Genomic DNA, 18,602 nt, shown 5'->3' on the forward strand with positions numbered 1-18,602 from the left:
TGAAGTTTTCCTAACCTGGCAAGATTGAATCAGCTCCTCTTCCTACTTGCTGCAAGATACAGCGTTATTGAATTTGTCCATTAGGATCATTATGTTTCCTTGACTTTAGATGCGTTCTCAGCTACAGTGTGGATAATATTGAATATCATCTATGCTCTGAGTGTAATTTAGACATTATCAAATTAGATTGCACATCTCAAAGCCAGTGCAACTCAAAATGAACATTTCCAGCAGAAAGCTCTTGAGACTTCATGGCCTATAACCAATAACTTTTGCCTCACTCTTATTGTATGTATGAAAAAAGGCTATTAATGTTGAGTTTGGTGGTTCCAAAGTTCTTCATATTCTTACAGATTCATGCTTTCAGGATAACTACGCTGCACAATTTTCTTCCTTTCCAGAGGGACTTCACAAAGTTTTGAAGATGCTTCAAATTACTCAGTAGAAAATGGATGCTCCCGTATAAAGTGTGTTAGTGGCAATGGTGCAAATTTAGATGCCTCAATGTGTACTAAAGCCTTCAGCACACAAAATAAGGCAATTTTGCAATTAGATGTTCATGATATACACTTCAAAGGCTTGTGATTAGCTTTAAAGTCTCAATGAATTATTTTCATCATCCTGAAGATGTGCTCTGTAAGAAGTTTGAACAGTCCTTTAGTTTTTGATATCCAGTTGTCTGAAATTGCTATGGCTAAATTAAAAGGACTTTGGAGAGACCAAGATGTTGCCTTTAGCAACTCCTTGGCTTCTATTTGTTGAAGAGGTAATACCAACAATAAACGCATAGTTGGAAGAACAGGACATCTGAAATGTTCCTGCTCTTGAGACCCATTCTCTAAACAGGTGTAGTATTACGAACCCAGAGGAAAAATTTGCTAGAATTTGCAAGTGTCTCATTCATTTTTAATGTGACCTCCACAAGTCAGATCTTAATGCATAATACTTGCAGTCTTTGAGTTTAAATGACAAGATTTAATCATGGCTATGACATTCCCAGAGATAAGGTGTCCTTTACTATAGAAAGAATTTTACCAGTGAATTATAATTGTGTACTTTGGGCCTGTGAGGTGGTGACTGAAAGGTTTACATCTTCCGATAATGAAGCATCTCTGATCTCTTATGTCAGCATCTGTTCCTACCCATACAAAATCATACTATCTTTCTGGTGCTCTGGGAAAGTCTTGAACCACAGAATCACTGACATCCTATAGAGAACACTATAACTGTCTAGTTACTGAAAAATTTCTGACACTAAACATCTCCACTGTTACAGATAGAATCTAATACTACACCTACAACTAAGAAAATGGAAACCTAGCAACTGGAAACTATTTAAAAGACCTATAATGAAACAGGATTAATGTTTTTCTCGATTGCTTTGTTCAGAAGAGCAACTTTTATTGCACAAAAACCAAAGAGTAAGAATGCGGATAACTGGAGATCTGATCAAATATACATTTCTTCAGGCATATACAGGAGGTTAAAATCCCTCTAACATTGAACTGAGGAGGAAATCACTTATAGAAGAAATATTTTCTTGACTTAAGATGCCAGACAAAGTATTTACTGAGAATATTGGGGGTGGAGGGATTGCAGCAATAAATTCAGAACTCATTTAATTATGTGGCCAGTTGTTCAATAATTTCATTTTTATTTCAAATATAGTGTAATGTAAATGGATATAAAAGAGATCAGCTGTTGGATTACAGCAGTTGGAAACAGGTTTAATCTTATAGGTCTTGCCTATCTCCCTGCAAATTCCAGATATAGCCTTTCAGAGAGAACACTACATATTTATCTGATACTATACTTGATTGTAGCCAAAGTCCAGGAAAGCAACTTGCAACTGTGAATCAATAGTATCTTTTCATTTTTCTTTGGTAATTATAAACCTGTATTTAATATATTTGCGTTTCACTGATTAAATGTGTGTTCTCTCTCTCATTTGTAATTGGCTGCTAAAGTGATTAGATGTGCAGATTCCGCATGTGATTCATTCTTAAAAGTAAAGTTAACCTTGTAAGTAGATACCACTTGTTCAGTGCCACTTGATATATTTTTGGGTTGGGGAAAGGGAAGAGATGTAGTAGTACACTTGTCACATCCTCAGTATATGAAGATTCCTAAATACAGTGTGGAGTATTGGAAACCCATTGCCTGCGTCATTTAAAATTGGAGAAAATATTTAATATGTTGCTGGAGAACTCTCTTTAACTGGTCTCAGAAAATCAATGTCTGCTTAAAGGTGTTTCTGATCTCCAATATCAATGATCTTAGGAGAGATAAGAGGGCACTCAGAGTGCGGCTAAACAGCTGAATCACATTTCAGCCAATCACAGATTTAGTTTCTGTTCTGTTCTTGCCATTTGCACAAAATATATAAATTTTTAAATTTTTTCCCAAAAATTTTACATAATTGGCAAAGTGAGAAAACAAGGGACAATATGCCTAGGCTAGGATGGATTAGATTTTGATTTGTAGGGGTCAATAAACATCAATTTCACCGTACACAGACAAACCAATGAAAATATATTTCCATCAATAATAATCAAAATGTTCATATAGGCAAAGTAAGAAAAATGCTGCTTGAGAACTTATTAGGGTTTGATTTAAGGATATTTACTTTCTATATTTTGACACATGATGCTGACAACTTGTGTCTTAACAGTTACAATCCTTTAATTTTTGAATCTCAACATCTACTGTCATTAAATAATTATTGTCTCACTCTCCCATTATTGAGCAATTGTGAAAATTTAAATACAAATAAAGTGCTTAAAACACATAAATTTGCCCAATTGAAAAATTAAATTGATAAAAAATTTCATAAATTCTTTAAAATAAACATTGATATTGCCCTGTCAAAATTATAAATAAAATCAAATTATACCAAACCTAAATATGCCTATGTAAAGTAGGCACAAATGTTTCTATTAAAAATGAAGCTGCCCTTCTACATGTACAATGAATATGAAACATTCAGGAAAACAAAAACATATCATGACACTCTTACAAAGAGAGGGAAGCAAGATCAGTCAAAAGAATAAATGTAAAATAGCAGAAATGTTTGTGGTGTTTAAGAGATTGTCCTTTTAAGTGAAAATTTTTTTAAAGTCTGTAAATGTTGGTGAAAAGACTCATTTTGACAGCCAAGAGACTGGAATCTTCTATTCATCCCGGTCAGGTACCGCACAGGCAGCAGCAATGCAAGCTTCCCCCTAGCAGTGCCTCGCCAATGTCTCTCAACCCTGACCTGGAGGGACCACCTCTAGGGTTGAAAGGACAGCTCAGTCTGCATAGCCCATTCAGCTGAGATTACCAATAAGGAGGACAAACTGTGGTGTGGTTTTATTATGTGGACACCTGTCCTCTAGGAACTGGACTGAGAGCAACTAATTCCACAAAGGCCAGTGAAGAGCTTTCCAATGATAATAACTTTTAGTCACTATTGAATTGGCCCATATTCAAGACAATGCCCTAGAGACTAAAAGATTCTGTACCAACTAAGACTGTGCATGTGCATGTGTGATTAAGTTACTAATTAGCAATTGTTAAGAATGTCTAAATAAAAGTGTATGCAGTGTTGTAGCCATGTCAGCCTCAGGATATTAGAGGGACAAGGTGGGTGAGGTAATATCTTTTATTGGACCAACTTCTGTTGGTGAGAGAAACAAGCTTTTGAGCCACACCATTTTACACACACAGAATTACCTTTTGCAGACCTGAAAAAGAGCTCTGTGTGGCTAAAAAGCTTGTCCCTCTCACCAACAGAAGTTGGTCCAACAAAAGATATTAGCTTGCCCACCTCATCTCTCTAAATAAAGGTGAGTTTTTCTAAGGATGCAATAAAACTATCTAAGTTCTGTATTTACCCCCATTCCACAGCAACAGGTTTTTTTATTTTCCTTTTAAAAAGAAGATACTGAGTTATCATACATATTCAGGCTGGCCTGTGGGATAAAAATGATAGGTGAACAATTGCTCGGAGGAAAAATAAAGGAGTTATGAATTGCAAATAAATACAATTTATGCAGAAAAACTCATTCCTACTGTAGGAATCATGCAAATGCAACTAAAATGAGCAAAACATGTTCTTATAATGGTCTAGTCATTGTGATTAGCATCAGTTTGAGCTTACAGTCAAAAAAGTTCAGAATATTAATTGTTGTAAAACTAATGCTGTCAACCAATTTTTTGTTGCTGTTGTGCGATTTGAACAATCGTGTATCATTTCAGAATATGAATATTTACAATCTCCATGAAATTGGTTAAAATAATTCTATTTTCAAAAAGTAAACAAAAAGCAATTCGTATGTTTTTAAAATCCAATAATTAAATATTTCCAATAGAAAATATTAACTTGCCAAGTAATCTAGTCCTTATTTAACTCCCCTAAACAAGTCACAAACTATGTTAAATATCCACAACACAACTGCCAACTTTCCCCTAAATTCTTCAGGGATTCTTAGCATTAACCATTCTTAGAATATATTAAATTAGCAACATTTAATTTTAGCATCCAAATCTTGTTTAAAAATAGAAGAAAATGCATTTTGACTCCTGCCAATGCACAGTTCTAGCTTTTAAACTTTTTTGACGGTGCCCATAAAATCCTCAAGAAAAGGGGATATTGCAACTATAATTTGCATTTGGGTGCTTTAAATCAGTCAAACAGACAGAACATTAAGAGTGGTATGGTTTTTATTTTCTGCAGCAGTTTTATTGACAAGATTTTTTCTCGTAAAGTTTGAAAATCTAACACTACCTGTCCACACAGAAGGGGAAACAAAACTTGGTCAAAGTCTGTAGAACTTCCTGTGGAGAGAAAAAGAGATAATTTATACATCTAATGGGACCAATAAATCTAACATTAACCACCGCATATAATCTCACAATTTTGCCCTGAAGAAATAGAAGACAGATGAAGAAATATTCGTTTTATCAATTACACGGAAGGAGTACCAGGCAGTCAATCATGTGAAATAATAAACACGATCAAACTTCATTAAAAATGAAAAATTAATCAAGATTCACACATGGGTAAGCAGCAGGAGCCATCCAGCAAAGCTCCAAAGGGAAGGAGGAGGTTGGGTTGTTGAGTGTTAACACCCCTCTGGGGACAATCTCTAGCCTGACCATATGGATCATAGTGAATAACACCAAACCACATGGGTTTGGCCTGGCAGGACCGCTTCTGCTGGCACAGCTTTTGCTTGTTACCTAGGAACAGGGGTCTGTGGGATTAGAAAATGCTTCCCAACATCAATAGGGAAAAAAAAAGATAAAACCCATTGGTCTAATAGGAAATGTTAAAGAAAAATTGCATCTATCTATTAGTAAGGAAGCCTGAAGTGTGAATGGATTTTATTAGAATTCCTTATTTATACGCTGTACTTTAATAAAGCAAACAAAGCTTCAGCGCTGCATGAAGTTTTCATGTAATGTTTAATTATTAAAAATCTCATTCACTAACGAAAAACATTGTCATGAAATTGGCAAGGTAGAAAGGTGTGTTACAAGATTTCCAGCAACTCACAGGCAAAGTATTATATATATATATATATATATATATATATATATATACACACACACACACACATATATACACACCCTTTCAAAGCTATAATTCCCTAACACAAAATCCACCACAAATCTTTACTAGTTTACTAACATTTTCCACTTCATTTCATTGCCTGTTCTCTTTCCCTTCATATTGAAATCTCAAAACTAGATTTTTCTTTTTGCTTCAAACTGAAACAAGACTGCCTAAGGCAAATCATAGCCAATTTGATAAATAAAGGATCAATTTACAAATGAAGAACTTTGTGACCAATAATAATAAATTATCAGTGCCAGCTGAATTGATGCTTCTTGCTTCATTTATTTTTATAACCAACTCCCTCATTGAACAAATAAACCACATCAATCTAATAACCGATTCAATGAAGCAGAAAGTATATTGACTTCCCCTGTAAGAGCATGTTCCTCCTACATAATTCAATTGAACATACCCCATTCTTTACTATAGTTTCAAGTTCAATTTTTCATATTGTACCCTTCCGGAGGTTTCTAGATAGTTTATAATTTACCACGTTTCTAGTTAAGAATTAATGTAGGGACTGATAAGGGGAATTTCCCTTCTTGGCATATGTTTGGTAAAAATATTTAACATCTCTTTTTAAGGAAGGGTTTGTTGAAAAATTCAGTGCTAAGCATTCAGCTCTCCCCCTTGCAATTTCAACAAGACACCTACAGAGAAACCACAGGTTCAAGGTTGACCCCAAGTTTTGAAAAATATTATGCATAAAATGTAACCTGTTGTTGGCATAAATAATATAAGACTTGATTTATAAAATACTGTCCTGATTTTGCAATATGATCCATATAAATGGTTCCGTCCTTGTGCAGAGCCCTACTGTCTTCAAAAGACCCATCTGTGCAGATCTGATAGCAGGATCTGACCCTCCATTTGCTGCCTTGCTTATGCATAAAAAACCCCATGACTTCCAAATCTAAATCTTGCACATTTGCCCTAAATCTTACACAAAGCCCATATCTATTACATGAAGTATAGCAAACTGAAATGGAGTGCTGATAGGTTCAAAACGAAAACTATTTATTGGCCTTATTAATTAATTTAAAAATTCTGCTTGACATAATGACTGCATTTGCAAAACTACTATTTTTAAGAGCAAGAACACTGCAAGGTTGCTAGAGGGAATTTTAATATACAGCAATGTTAAAAGATAATAGGCCAGGCTTTTTAAACAGCTCATCATAGTTACCCTAATATGGTAGAATATATTGCTTTCTATTACCACGCTGAAATAAGATTTAATATTTGTTATACTTACAAGTACAAATATCCACATAATAAAATAACACATTTGTAACATACATTGTACCATACTATCAGCATTGTGTTACTACAGGGACAATGCAACACACAAATCATTCAGAACCTAATTTGCACTTCCTTCTTGATATTGCATATCTTCCAAAGCACAGAATTAAAATTAAAATCTCACTTGTTAGAAAATGTGCCCAAGCTGCATGCATTGGCATATGTCATCATCCTTGTGTGGCTTTGTAATAATAAATAAATAAATAAATAAATAAATCTAACTCTTACAGCATTTTGAAGCTGTAGATCTCCAGTTTGTTTACTGAGTATAAAGGATACATCCCGTTGCACATTACATCACATATGCATTTCCCTTAGTTTACATTTTGGGGGTGAGGACTGCCCACTAATAGGTTTAAATTTAAAAATACACAGATAAACTCTTTAAAAAACAGATCTTCATAATTAGTGAAGTTATTATCTAAAATAGTTTTGCATTCCTAAAACAATGGTTATCCAGGTGCAAAGAGTAAGAACATTAAAAGAGTTCTCAAAATTTTGCTCTGAGTTTCGTATTAATTACTGTACATTTATTAGTGTGTATTTTGTACCTTGCTCTGTTTAAAAGTCAGCAATGCTCATGTGAAAATAAATTCCCATAGGAGTTGTTTTGGGTGTATGACTATTTGTGGCAGAACCATAGGAGGACCAAAATCTCTTTAGGATCCCACTAGGCTACTGTAAAAAGAGTATTAAGACAAAACTAACATTTTTTCTAATACTTACTTTGCTTTATAATTTCTTTTAAGCTGACATGCAAGGCAATAGAGGTGGTATCAATAGCCTTGTTTTCTTACTCTACTTCCTCACGTCTATTTTCCAATAGGAAAAACTGCTTAAACACCTCCTTATCCCTCCCCAACAATCACCACCACACAAGATGTAAAAAAATACAGAGTGGATAAAATGTAAATGACTCAATAGCTGAAATCAAGGTCTCAAGGGCATCAGGTGCCAGTTTTCTGGATCAATTCCCAAGTATACATTTTCACAATTCTTTTTATATGCAGTTTGATTTTTAACATTTTAATGAGGAAAAAGTGCATCCATAGCAGCCAGTCACCACAGTTAAAGTGCAGGGCATGAACTGTGTCCCATGAGGGATTCAGTCTAGCTGTGTCACCACTGGCTTCAGGACATACACCACCTGGTTCCATGTCCCCAGGTTCCAACTCTTTTCATAATCAAAACACTGCTGACATTATAAACCCCATAAGGTTTTTCTAAAATCCTCCCCGATCAATATAGCCTACACACAACTTATCGGAGACAACACAGAGCTCATTGATTAAGTTTGGTTTCAGAAGCAAAGTTTCAAAATAAATGAGACAAGGATACAGCATTCAGCCCTTTTGTACTACAGGGCAATTTATGAAGGAGGCAATCTCTGAACCTACCTCCAACCCCCACCCCAAATAATACTTAAAGGTGTATGGGAAGTAGGGGTTATAAAAATATTCAAACATGTATTTGTTCAATACACAGAGTCTATGCTTGTATCTTACACAATTCAATGTAGTAAGATGAAAGTGGCTTACATGCAATAAATTGGAATTTGCTGATAAAAATACTTGTTTGATCACCTGTGAATTTAGTATACACTTACTGCATACTGTACATTGACTCAGACATTTTAACATTCCTTGCTTTCTGGCCAGGAGAGAAGGCAGGCAGCTCTCTAGCGGAAGGAACATTGGCACTTCCCAGACTAGTATAGAGCACTCCAGCCTCCCTTCCAGCATTCAACTTCTCAACCATTAGATGACAAAGCCAGGTGAGGTTCTACATTTATAATTTTATTCATCACAGTACTGTCTGGAAGGGAATCTTTGAAGGCTGAATTCAATTAAGTTAATTGGAATAATTAATAATGAGACTGAACATTTCATACAGGTTGTGTGCATATGTGAAGGGAAGGGGTTAGAAGAGAATCCTGCAAACAATCACAGGTAACATAACTACCTTGCATTTCTGTAGTGTCTTTTCCCAGAGTCATTGCTAACGCTTTACAAACAGACCTAACTCCTTTATTTCCTCTGTTCAAATGAAATCTAAACAAAATTGTATTTTGTAGCTAAAAAACTACCAAACTAATCTGCAGTGAGAAACTGTGTTTTACTAACAGTCACTATGTCTTTACTGTTGAGAAAAACATTCACAGATGAACACTCAAAAGGACATCACTGTAATGAACAAAACAACAAGGTGAAAGGAATTTCCAAATGAATGTTGAAACTTTGTTTTTAAATTGCTACTCTGTGCTTACTCTTTGCACGGGTCTCTGAGCTGAATGTGACACTACGTACCGGTACCATGTGTGCTGCGCAAGCTGCAGTGATCTAAACATTAACTCTGTATTTCTTAGATTGTGTCAGGATAGATTTTGATTCAATTTTTAAGTGGGATTATACATAAGGAGAGGGTGGGAACATAAAATAACACCAAATAATAGTGAAAAGGGCAGAGAGCGTTCAGTAACCAGGACAAACCATAGTGAAACCACTAATGTCTAAAAAAGTTTTAAGGTAGATTTAACCAGTGGTGAGCTGGAGCCGGTTCGCACCGGTTCGCTGGAACCGGTTGTTAAATTTAGAAGCCCTTTTAGAACTGGTTGTTCCACGAGGGACAACCGGTTCTAAAAGGGCTTCTAAATTTAACCGGCCAAAAGTGGCGCCTTAGGCACTGACTCCATGGGTGCTCCAGAGCACCCAAGGGGAAAATTTGGTGGGTGCAGAGCACCCACCGGCACCTCCCCGCCCCACCCCAGGCTCCAACTCACCTCCGCTCCGCCTCCACCCTTAAACGCCGCCCTGCTCTGCTTCTCCGCCCCCCCTCCCCGGCTTCCCGCGAATCAGCTGTTCGCGCGGGAAGCCGGGGCAGGCTGAGAAGCAAGCGGCGGCTTCCCGCTCAGGCCCAGGGAGGCAGAGCGGAGGTGAGTTCGGGCGGGGGGGTGGGGCAGTCAGGGGACACGGGAGGGGGGTGGGTGGGGCAGGAGTCCCAGGGGACGGGGGTGGGCAACGACCCCCTCGTGGGGTGAAGAGGGAACCGGTTGTTAAGATTTTGGCAGCTCATCACTGGATTTAACTAATGGATCATAATGGTATCATGCACATGTAAACTTCTCACCACAACAGTTTCTAGTTATATTTATCTGAAATTAAAAACTTTTGAGACATAAGTTTTAGTACAACAGACCATTGGAACTCCATACACTGAATCATGCATGTCTAGTTGGCAGCCGGTATCTAGTGGAGTGCCCCAAGGGTCGGTCCTCGGACCAGTTTTGTTCAATATCTTCATAAATGATCTGGAGGATGGTGTGGATTGCACCCTCAGCAAGTTTGCAGATGACACTAAACTGGGAGGAGAGGTAGATACGCTGGAGGGTAGGGATAGGATACAGAGGGACCTAGACAAATTGGAGGATTGGGCCAAAAGAAATCTGATGAGGTTCAATAAGGACAAGTGCAGAGTCCTGCACTTAGGACGGAAGAATCCAATGCAGCGCTACAGACTAGGGACCGAATGGCTAGGCAGCAGTTCCGCAGAAAAGGACCAGGGGTTACAGTGGACGAGAAGCTGGATATGAGTCAACAGTGTGCCCTTGTTGCCAAGAAGGCCGATGGCATTTTGGGATGTATACGTAGGGGCATTGCCAGCAGATCGAGGGACGTGATCGTTCCCCTCTATTCGACACTGGTGAGGCCTCATCTGGAGTATTGTGTCCAGTTTTGGGCCCCACACTACAAGAAGGATGTGGAAAAATTGGAAAGAGTCCAGCGGAGGGCAACAAAAATGATTAGGGGACTGGAACACATGACTTATGAGGAGAGGCTGAGGGAACTGGGATTTTTTAGTCTGCAGAAGAGAAGAATGAGGGGGGATTTGATAGCTGCTTTCAACTACCTGAAAGGGGGTTCCAGGGAGGATGGCTCTAGACTGTTCTCAGTGGTAGCAGATGACAGAACAAGGAGTAATGGTCTCAAGTTGCAGTGGGGGAGATTTAGGTTGGATATTAGGAAAAACGTTTTCACTAGGAGGGTGGTGAAACACCAGAATGCGTTACCTAGGGATGTGGTGGAATCTCCTTCCTTAGATATTTTTAAGGTCAGGCTTGACAAAGCCCTGGCTGGGATGATTTAGTTAGGGATTGGTCCTGCTTTGAGCAGGGGGTTGGACTAGATGACCTCCTGAGGTCCCTTCCAACCCTGATATTCTATGATTCTATGCAAATCTCTCTTCGTTCCTGCCTCATTGATGAATTACCCTGTTATCCCAGAGCATAACCCACCATACACAATACCCCGTGTTGAAATGCTTATCCATAGAAACATTTATGCACAGATGATGTAGTTAATAGTAATACTTTAATAGTTCAGATTTTTATTTCTTCAAGTTATTTAGTATTTATTAAACAGCATTTTTCATAATCTCTGTACAATACATACAGGAAAAACAGGTACATACCCCATGGAGTTTATCATCTAAGATTCCTTCTGAAGAATCTGGCACTGGTTACTGTCACAAGACAAAACACTGGGCTAGATGGACCATTGATCTGATCCAGTATGGCCATTCATATGTGCTTATTCACAAAACAATGACTGGGGTTATATAATCCTTCAAGTGGTATTGTGTTTTCTTCATTTCCGCACTGCCCTCCTCAAACCCCACTTCCGTCACAGCCATCTGTGGCTTGAGATAGAAAGGCTTTGCAGAAAAAGGTGTTCCAAGGATGAACTTGGGTGATCATTTTGGTGCAAGAACAGAGGACACTGTTCCAGGCATAGGATATGCCACAGAAAAAGGCACAGGGATGAATAGGAGATGGATACAAAGTCAAGTATAGCAAGAAGGGAAGTGGTGAAAGGTCATGAAAGTGAAGACAAGAAGCTTGAAACTCATGGAGAAAGGTGAGTTGAGTCAGAAAAGGGAAGTGACACGGAGGAAGATGGTTAAGTTACCTATACTTAGATGGACTGAAAGGGAGCCAAGCAAGAGACCAGGGAGAAACAAGACACAAAAAGAGATATTACCCAAAGCGTGGGCAAGAGTTTAGCAGTGGGATGTAGAGAAAAGTATGGACATTCGAGATTATATAAAAAATAAAAATTGGGGGTGTCATAAATATAAAGGGAAGGGTAACCACCTTTCTGTATACAGAGCTATAAAATCCCTCCTGGCCAGAGGCAAAACCCTTTCACCTGTAAAGGGTTAAGAAGCTAAGATAACCTCGAAGGCACCTGACCAAAATGACCAATGAGGAGACAAGACACTTTCAAAGCGGGGGGGGGGGGGGGGGGGGAGACAAAGGATCTGTCTGTCTGTGTGACGCTTTTGCCGGGAACAGAACAGGAATGGAGTATTAGAACTTGTTTGTAAGTAATCTAGCTAGAAATGCGTTAGATTTCCGTTTGTTTAAATGGCTGGTAAATAAGCTGTGCTGAATGGAATGTATAGTCCTGTTTTTGTGTCTTTTTGTAACCTAAGGTTTTGCCTAGAGGGATTCTCTATGTTTTGAATCTGGTTACCCTGTAAGGCATTTACCATCCTGATTTTACAGAGGTGATTCTTTTACTTTTTCTTTAATTAAAATTCTTCTTTTAAGATCCTGATTGCTTTTTCATTGTTTTTAAGATCCAAGGGTTTGGGTCTGTGTTCACCTGTGCAAATTGGTGAGGATTTTTATCAAGCCTTCCCCAGGAAAGGGGGTGTAGGGCTTGGGGGATATGTTGGGGGGAAGACATCTCCAAGTGGGCTCTTTCCCTGTTCTTTGTTTAACACGCTCAGTAGTGGCAGCATAGGGTTCAAGGACAAGGCAAAGTTTGTACCTTGTAGAAGTTTTTAACCTAAGCTGGTAAGAATAAGCTTAGGGGATCTTTCATGCAGGTCCCCACATCTGTACCCTAGAGTTCAAAGTGGGGAAGGAACCTTGACGGGGGGGGGGGGGGAAGGAGTGGATTTGGATGTTGAAGGAGAATGAGTAAGACTAGACAAATATGACCTGTTACATGGGGAGGATAATTGAGCCAGTGATTAAAAAAAAGATAGGGAAGAAGAAGGTATGAAATTTGGTTTTACCACATTGACCTTAAACAAGGATCAGATTTTGGCAAGGCTGTCAGAGGTGCAAAACTGAACAGAGGAGAAAGAGGTTGGGAGCACAAAGATACTTTGCAAGTCATTCAGGCAGACATGGTAGCTGAAGCTGTCAACACAGATGAATTTCCCCCATGCAATAAAGTGTAGAGGGAAAACAAAAGCGGTTCAAGGACAGATTGAGGGACACAGAAGAAGCAAAGAGGAGACACTATAAAACAGTTGGAGTGACAGGAGGAGGAGGAAGAAAGCAAAGTGTCATGGAGGGAGGAGAATGTGATCAAGGAGGATGAGAACGTGATCCCTGACTTGACCAAGAGGTGGCTGTTTACAAGTTGTCATCCCCACCCTTCCCTAAGGGTGTGAGACCTGGGTAACCTACAGATGACATTTCAAGAGGCTGGAGTGGTTCCAGCAGCGTTGCCTCAGGAAGATTCTTAGGATCAGCTGGGAAGACCAACGCACTAACATCAGCGTTCTCTCTGCAGCCAACATCAGCAATATAGAAGTGCAGGTCATGAAACACCAACTCCGATGGGCTGGTCACTGTGTATGTATGCCTGACACTTACCTCCCGAAGCAAGTACTCTTCTCTCGGTTAAGTCAGGGAAGAAGGGCCCGCGGAGGGCAGAGGAAGCGCTTCAAAGACATACTGAAAGAACACCTTAAAGAGGGAGGCACCAACCCAACAAACTGGGAGGGCTTGGAGCAGAACAGAACACAGCAGCGCCACACCATACACCAAGCCACAGCTCACTTTGAGGAGAACAGACATGCTCATGAGACAGAGAAGCGACAAAGGAAAGAAAGGGCACAACAGTCCAGCCAACAACTATGTCTCCTCCAAGATTACACCTGTCACTTCTGCGGGAAAATCTGCAGGGCAAGAATTGGGCTCCTCAGCCACTTAAAAACCCACCAATGAATCCCCTTGGCAGACATCATCTTCACATCAAGGGACAGCTGAAATGAAGTAGCTTTTTGTGACCTTGGTAAGAGCCATTTTAGCTGACAACATCATAACAGAACAATTTAATTTTACAAACTCTGAGTGCTACTGTCCAAGTGCAAATTAGATTCTTTAAAGCAACACACATCTGTAAGAAATAGGGGCAAATAGGTCTTAAAAAACAGGTTTTACACATTGCTCCCAAGCAGACACGTTGCACAACAACTATAAGCATAGTGAAAATGTTAACATTTTATAATGGAGTTGCTGATCCTACTTTAACACATTAAAGTACACTGATTTGAGAGGTGAAGTTTTATTAATAAATTGAATATTCTTTCTACAAAATTTAAAGAAATATGGCTATTTTTGTAATTTACTTCCACAGTCACAAAAATAGCTAGCCTATTTTTATACTCAACTTTTCTCAGAATACTTTTAACATAACAATTTGTTATTAAATCTTTAAATATTAATGTGGAATATCAGGTTTAAAAATTAAACAATTCAGTTGCCAGCTCACCAAAACACACTTCTACTTAGAACTGATGACAACCCTATTTAGAACCACGTTTTAAAAAACGTCTGAGTTCAGAACAATTTGGAGCACTATAAATTATATGGCCTACAAAATATGTGTGAACTTCATGCCAATGCCCTGTCGGCAAAAGAGATCTTGAATATTAACTTCTTTACTTACTTAAATCTAAACCTAAGCAGTCAGTACGTTATTAAATTGTATGCAATCATAGAATCATAGAACATTAGGGTTGGAAGAGACCTCAGGAGGTCATCTAGTCCAACCCCCTGCTCAAAGCAGGACCAAAACCATCTAAATCATCCCAGCCAGGAATTTGTCAAGCCGGGCCTTAAAAACCTCTAAGGATGGAGATTCCACCACCTCCCTAGGTAACCCAATTCCAGTGCTTCACCACCCTCCTAGTGAAATAGTGTTTCCTAATATCCAACCTAGGCCTCCCCCACAACAACTAGAGACCATTGCCTCTTGTTCTGTCATTTGCCACCACTGAGAACAGCCAAGCTCCATCCTCTTTGGAACCCCCATCAAGTAGTTGAAGGCTGCTATCAAATCCCACCTCACTCTTCTCTTCTGCAGACTAAACAATCCCAGTTCCCTCAGCCTCTCCTCATAAGTCATGTGTTCCAGTCCTCTAATCATTTTCGTTGCCCTTCACTGGACTCTCTCCAATTTGTCCACATCGTTTCTGTCGTGTGGGGCCCAAAACTGGACGCAATACTCCAGATGTGGCCTCACCAGTGCCAAATAGAGGGGAATAATCACGTCCCTCAATCTGCTGGCAATGCTCCTACTAATACAGCCCAATATGCCGTTAGCCTTTTTGGCAACGAGGGCACACTGTTGACTCATATCCAGCTTCTCATCCACTGTAATCCCCAGGTCCTTTTCTGCAGCACTGATGCTTAGCCAGTCGGTCCCCAGCCTGTAGCAGTGCATGGGATTCTTCCGTCCTAAGTGCAGAACTCTGCACTTGTCCTCGTTGAACCTCATCAGATCTCTTTTGGCCCAATCCTCCAATTTGTCTAGGTTACTCTGGACCCTATCCCTACCCTCCAGTGTATCTACCTCTCCCCACAGCTTAGTGTCATCTGTGAACTTGCTGAGGGTGCAATCTACACCATCCTCCAGATCATTAATAAAGATGTTGAACGAAACTGGCCCCAGGACTGACCCCTGGGACACTCCACTTCATATCGGATGCCAATTAGACAACGAGCCGTTGATCACTACCCGTTGAGCCTGACAATCGAGGCAACTTTCTATCCACCTTATAGTCCATTCCTCCAATCCATACTTTTTTAACTTGCTGGCAAGAATACTGTGGGAGACCATATCAAAAGCTTTCCCCATATCCACAGAGCTAGTTATCTCATCATAGAAGGCAATCAGGTTGGTCAGGCATGACTTGCCCTTGGTGAATCCATGTTGACTGTTCCTGATCACCTTCCTCTCCTCCAAGTGATTCAAAATGGTTTCCTTAAGGACCTACTCCATGATTTTTCCAGGGACTGAGGTGAGGCTGACCGGTCTGTAGTTCCCTGGTTCTCCTCCTTCCCTTTTTTAAAGATGGGCACTATATTTGCCTTTTTCCAATTGTCCGGGACCTCCCCCGCTCGCCACGAGTTTTCAGAGATAATGGCCAATGGCTCTGCAATCCCATCAGGCAATTCCCTCAGCACCTTCGGATGCATTAGATCTGGACCCATGGACTTGTGCATGTCCAGCTTTTCTAAATAGTCTGTAACCTGTTCTTTCACCGCTGAGGGCTGCTCACCTCCTCCCCATACTGTGTTGTCCAGGTTTCAGAGTAGCAGCCGTGTTAGTCTGTATTCACAAAAAGAAAAGGAGTACTAGTGGCACCTTAGAGACTAACCAATTTATTTGAGCATAAACTTTCGTGAGCTACAGCTCACTGCCACATTTGCTATTCTTTCTGCATGTCGGGATGGTTTGTTCCTGAGCCCTTAATAAGGCTTCTTTTAAATACAGTCAGCTTTCCTGGACTCCTTTCCCCCTCATATTAGCCTCCCAGGGGAGCCTCCCCATCAGTTACCTAAGGAAGTCAAAGTCTGCTTTTCTGAAGTCCAGGGCCCATATTTTGCTACTCTCCTTTCTTCCTTTTGTGAGGATCCTGAATTCAACCATCTCATGGTCACTGCTGCCCAGGTTGCCATCCACTTCTACTTCCCCTACCAATTCTTCCCTGTTTGTAAACAGCAGGTCAAGAGGAGAACGGCACCTGGTTGGTTCCTCCAGTAGTTGTACCAGGAAGTTGTCCCCAACACCCTCCAAAAACTTCCTGGATTTTCTGTGCACTGCTGTATTGCTCTCCCAGCAGATGTCAGGGTGATTGAAGTCCCCCATTAGAACTGGGACCTGTGTTCTGGAAACTTCAGTTAATTGTCTGAAGAAAGCCTCATCTACCTCATCCTCCTGGTTTGGTGGTCTATAGCACATGCCCACTATGACAACACCCTTGTTGCTCTCACTTCTAAACTTAACCCAAAGGCTCTCAACAGGCTTTTCTCCAGTTTCATACTGGAGCTCTGAGCAATCATACCACCCTCTTACACACAGTACATTCCACTGGAAACAAATTATATTTTGTTAAAATGTTAAGAACAACACTTTACAAGATGTCTGTTTAAAATGGACACAAAAAGGCAGTGACATATCAAAATTTCAGTTTGAAGAATATTGAGTCTTGTGAGACAAGCTCATAATATGTGAAATTCAGTCACTTCCTAAACTTGAACACAGCTAGAAGTAATATGGGAGGGTTAAATAGAGCTCAGCAAAGCTTATGTATTGGAGTTTGAGACTTAATTTTTTTTGCATTTGTTAGGGGTTTTATGTTTACTACATTATATAATGCACATGTCCCTTTATGAAGTTACATTATTTTGATTACAGATTATTAACAATCTTCAATGTAACGACATGTAATTATGTAGTTAAGTAAAAATTCAGATGCAATATTATTCTCAAACTTAAGAAAAAACATGCTGCATATGAAGACTGGTATCACAACCACAACGAAAACAGCAGCATATTTAGTTTACATTGGAAATAAACCACTGGCAAAATTTGGTTTTTAAGAGAAGTATTAAATGTAAACAACTGTATGAGTGAAACCACATTTCTTTTGCCTTCCCTCTCCCTTTAAAAAGAAAAATCCCTGAAGATATTTGGGAGAAATTCCTTTAAAAATATTCCCCAGCCAACACTTTTTATGCCAAGTTTCAGCCTACAGTAACTTTTCACTGCATATGTTATAAACTTCTGAAAAGAGGCGTTTAAGTGAAAAACCTGTACAGTGTACAGTAGCAATAGTAGCAATATTAAGCACTAAAAATAATTCTTAGGGTAGAATAATAGATAATAATTCTTGAATATTACAAAATTAGTAATCAATCAGTCATGTTAAGAGCTTTTTCTGACAAATAGCAGCAATATTTGACTAGTAGCATTAATTTAATTAGCTTAATTTAGTAGTATTAAAGCAATACTGTAATAAAAACAACATTCCAATATAACTTTATAGCAGGTGCTCATCCATTTCCTTAAAAACTTTTTAAAAAATCCATTAACTCTTATCTCTTCATGCAATTAGAAAACAAGGGTAGGGAAGCTTTCTGTAAGTCTCACTTCTCCCCTTTTTCCCAGATGGTGATGGAGAAGAGGAAAAAAAGGTACTGGAATGAAACAATAACACCATTTCAGTGGTGGCCATCACTTGCCCCCAGGATGGTTCTATTAAAAAAAACCCTTAGACAGTGAAAAGAGCACTGAAATAAATAATGTTTCGTAAGCATCTTAAGAGCTCTTAGTATTGAAATATTTTACACTCACAAAAAATGTGCACAGATGGGCAACTTTTCTGCTTGCATTAGTAAAACAAAAATCTTTCATTATCAAGCTCAAAATCCTTGAATTTTTTAAACTTAATTGTGCCTCTGTTTCTTAGAATTCACACCCCAAGGCCAAAGCTTTCCTGCCACCAGTCCTTCAAATCTGACTTGGACATTACACGGAAGGAGGCTCCAAGCCTCCCTGAGGTCTCGCTCCTTTTACAACATACGCAAAAGCAGTAGATAATGGGCCTA

General features: G+C 39.3%; 1 protein-coding gene across 2 annotated transcripts in view; it reads right to left on the reverse strand.

Annotated features, from left to right (window-relative positions):
* The window catches only part of DENND1A (DENN domain containing 1A), a 373,522-nt gene that overhangs the window by 257,097 nt on the left and 97,823 nt on the right, over positions 1 to 18,602 (reverse strand). For both annotated transcript variants that reach the window (XM_074973359.1, XM_074973358.1), the window contains exon 4: positions 4,769 to 4,818. In XM_074973359.1, coding sequence (XP_074829460.1) covers positions 4,769 to 4,818 — 50 coding nt within the window. The remainder of the gene's footprint in view (positions 1 to 4,768; positions 4,819 to 18,602) is intronic.

Source organism: Natator depressus, chromosome 16 (assembly GCF_965152275.1).
Source record: "Natator depressus isolate rNatDep1 chromosome 16, rNatDep2.hap1, whole genome shotgun sequence".
NCBI classification, from domain to species: domain Eukaryota; kingdom Metazoa; phylum Chordata; order Testudines; family Cheloniidae; genus Natator; species Natator depressus.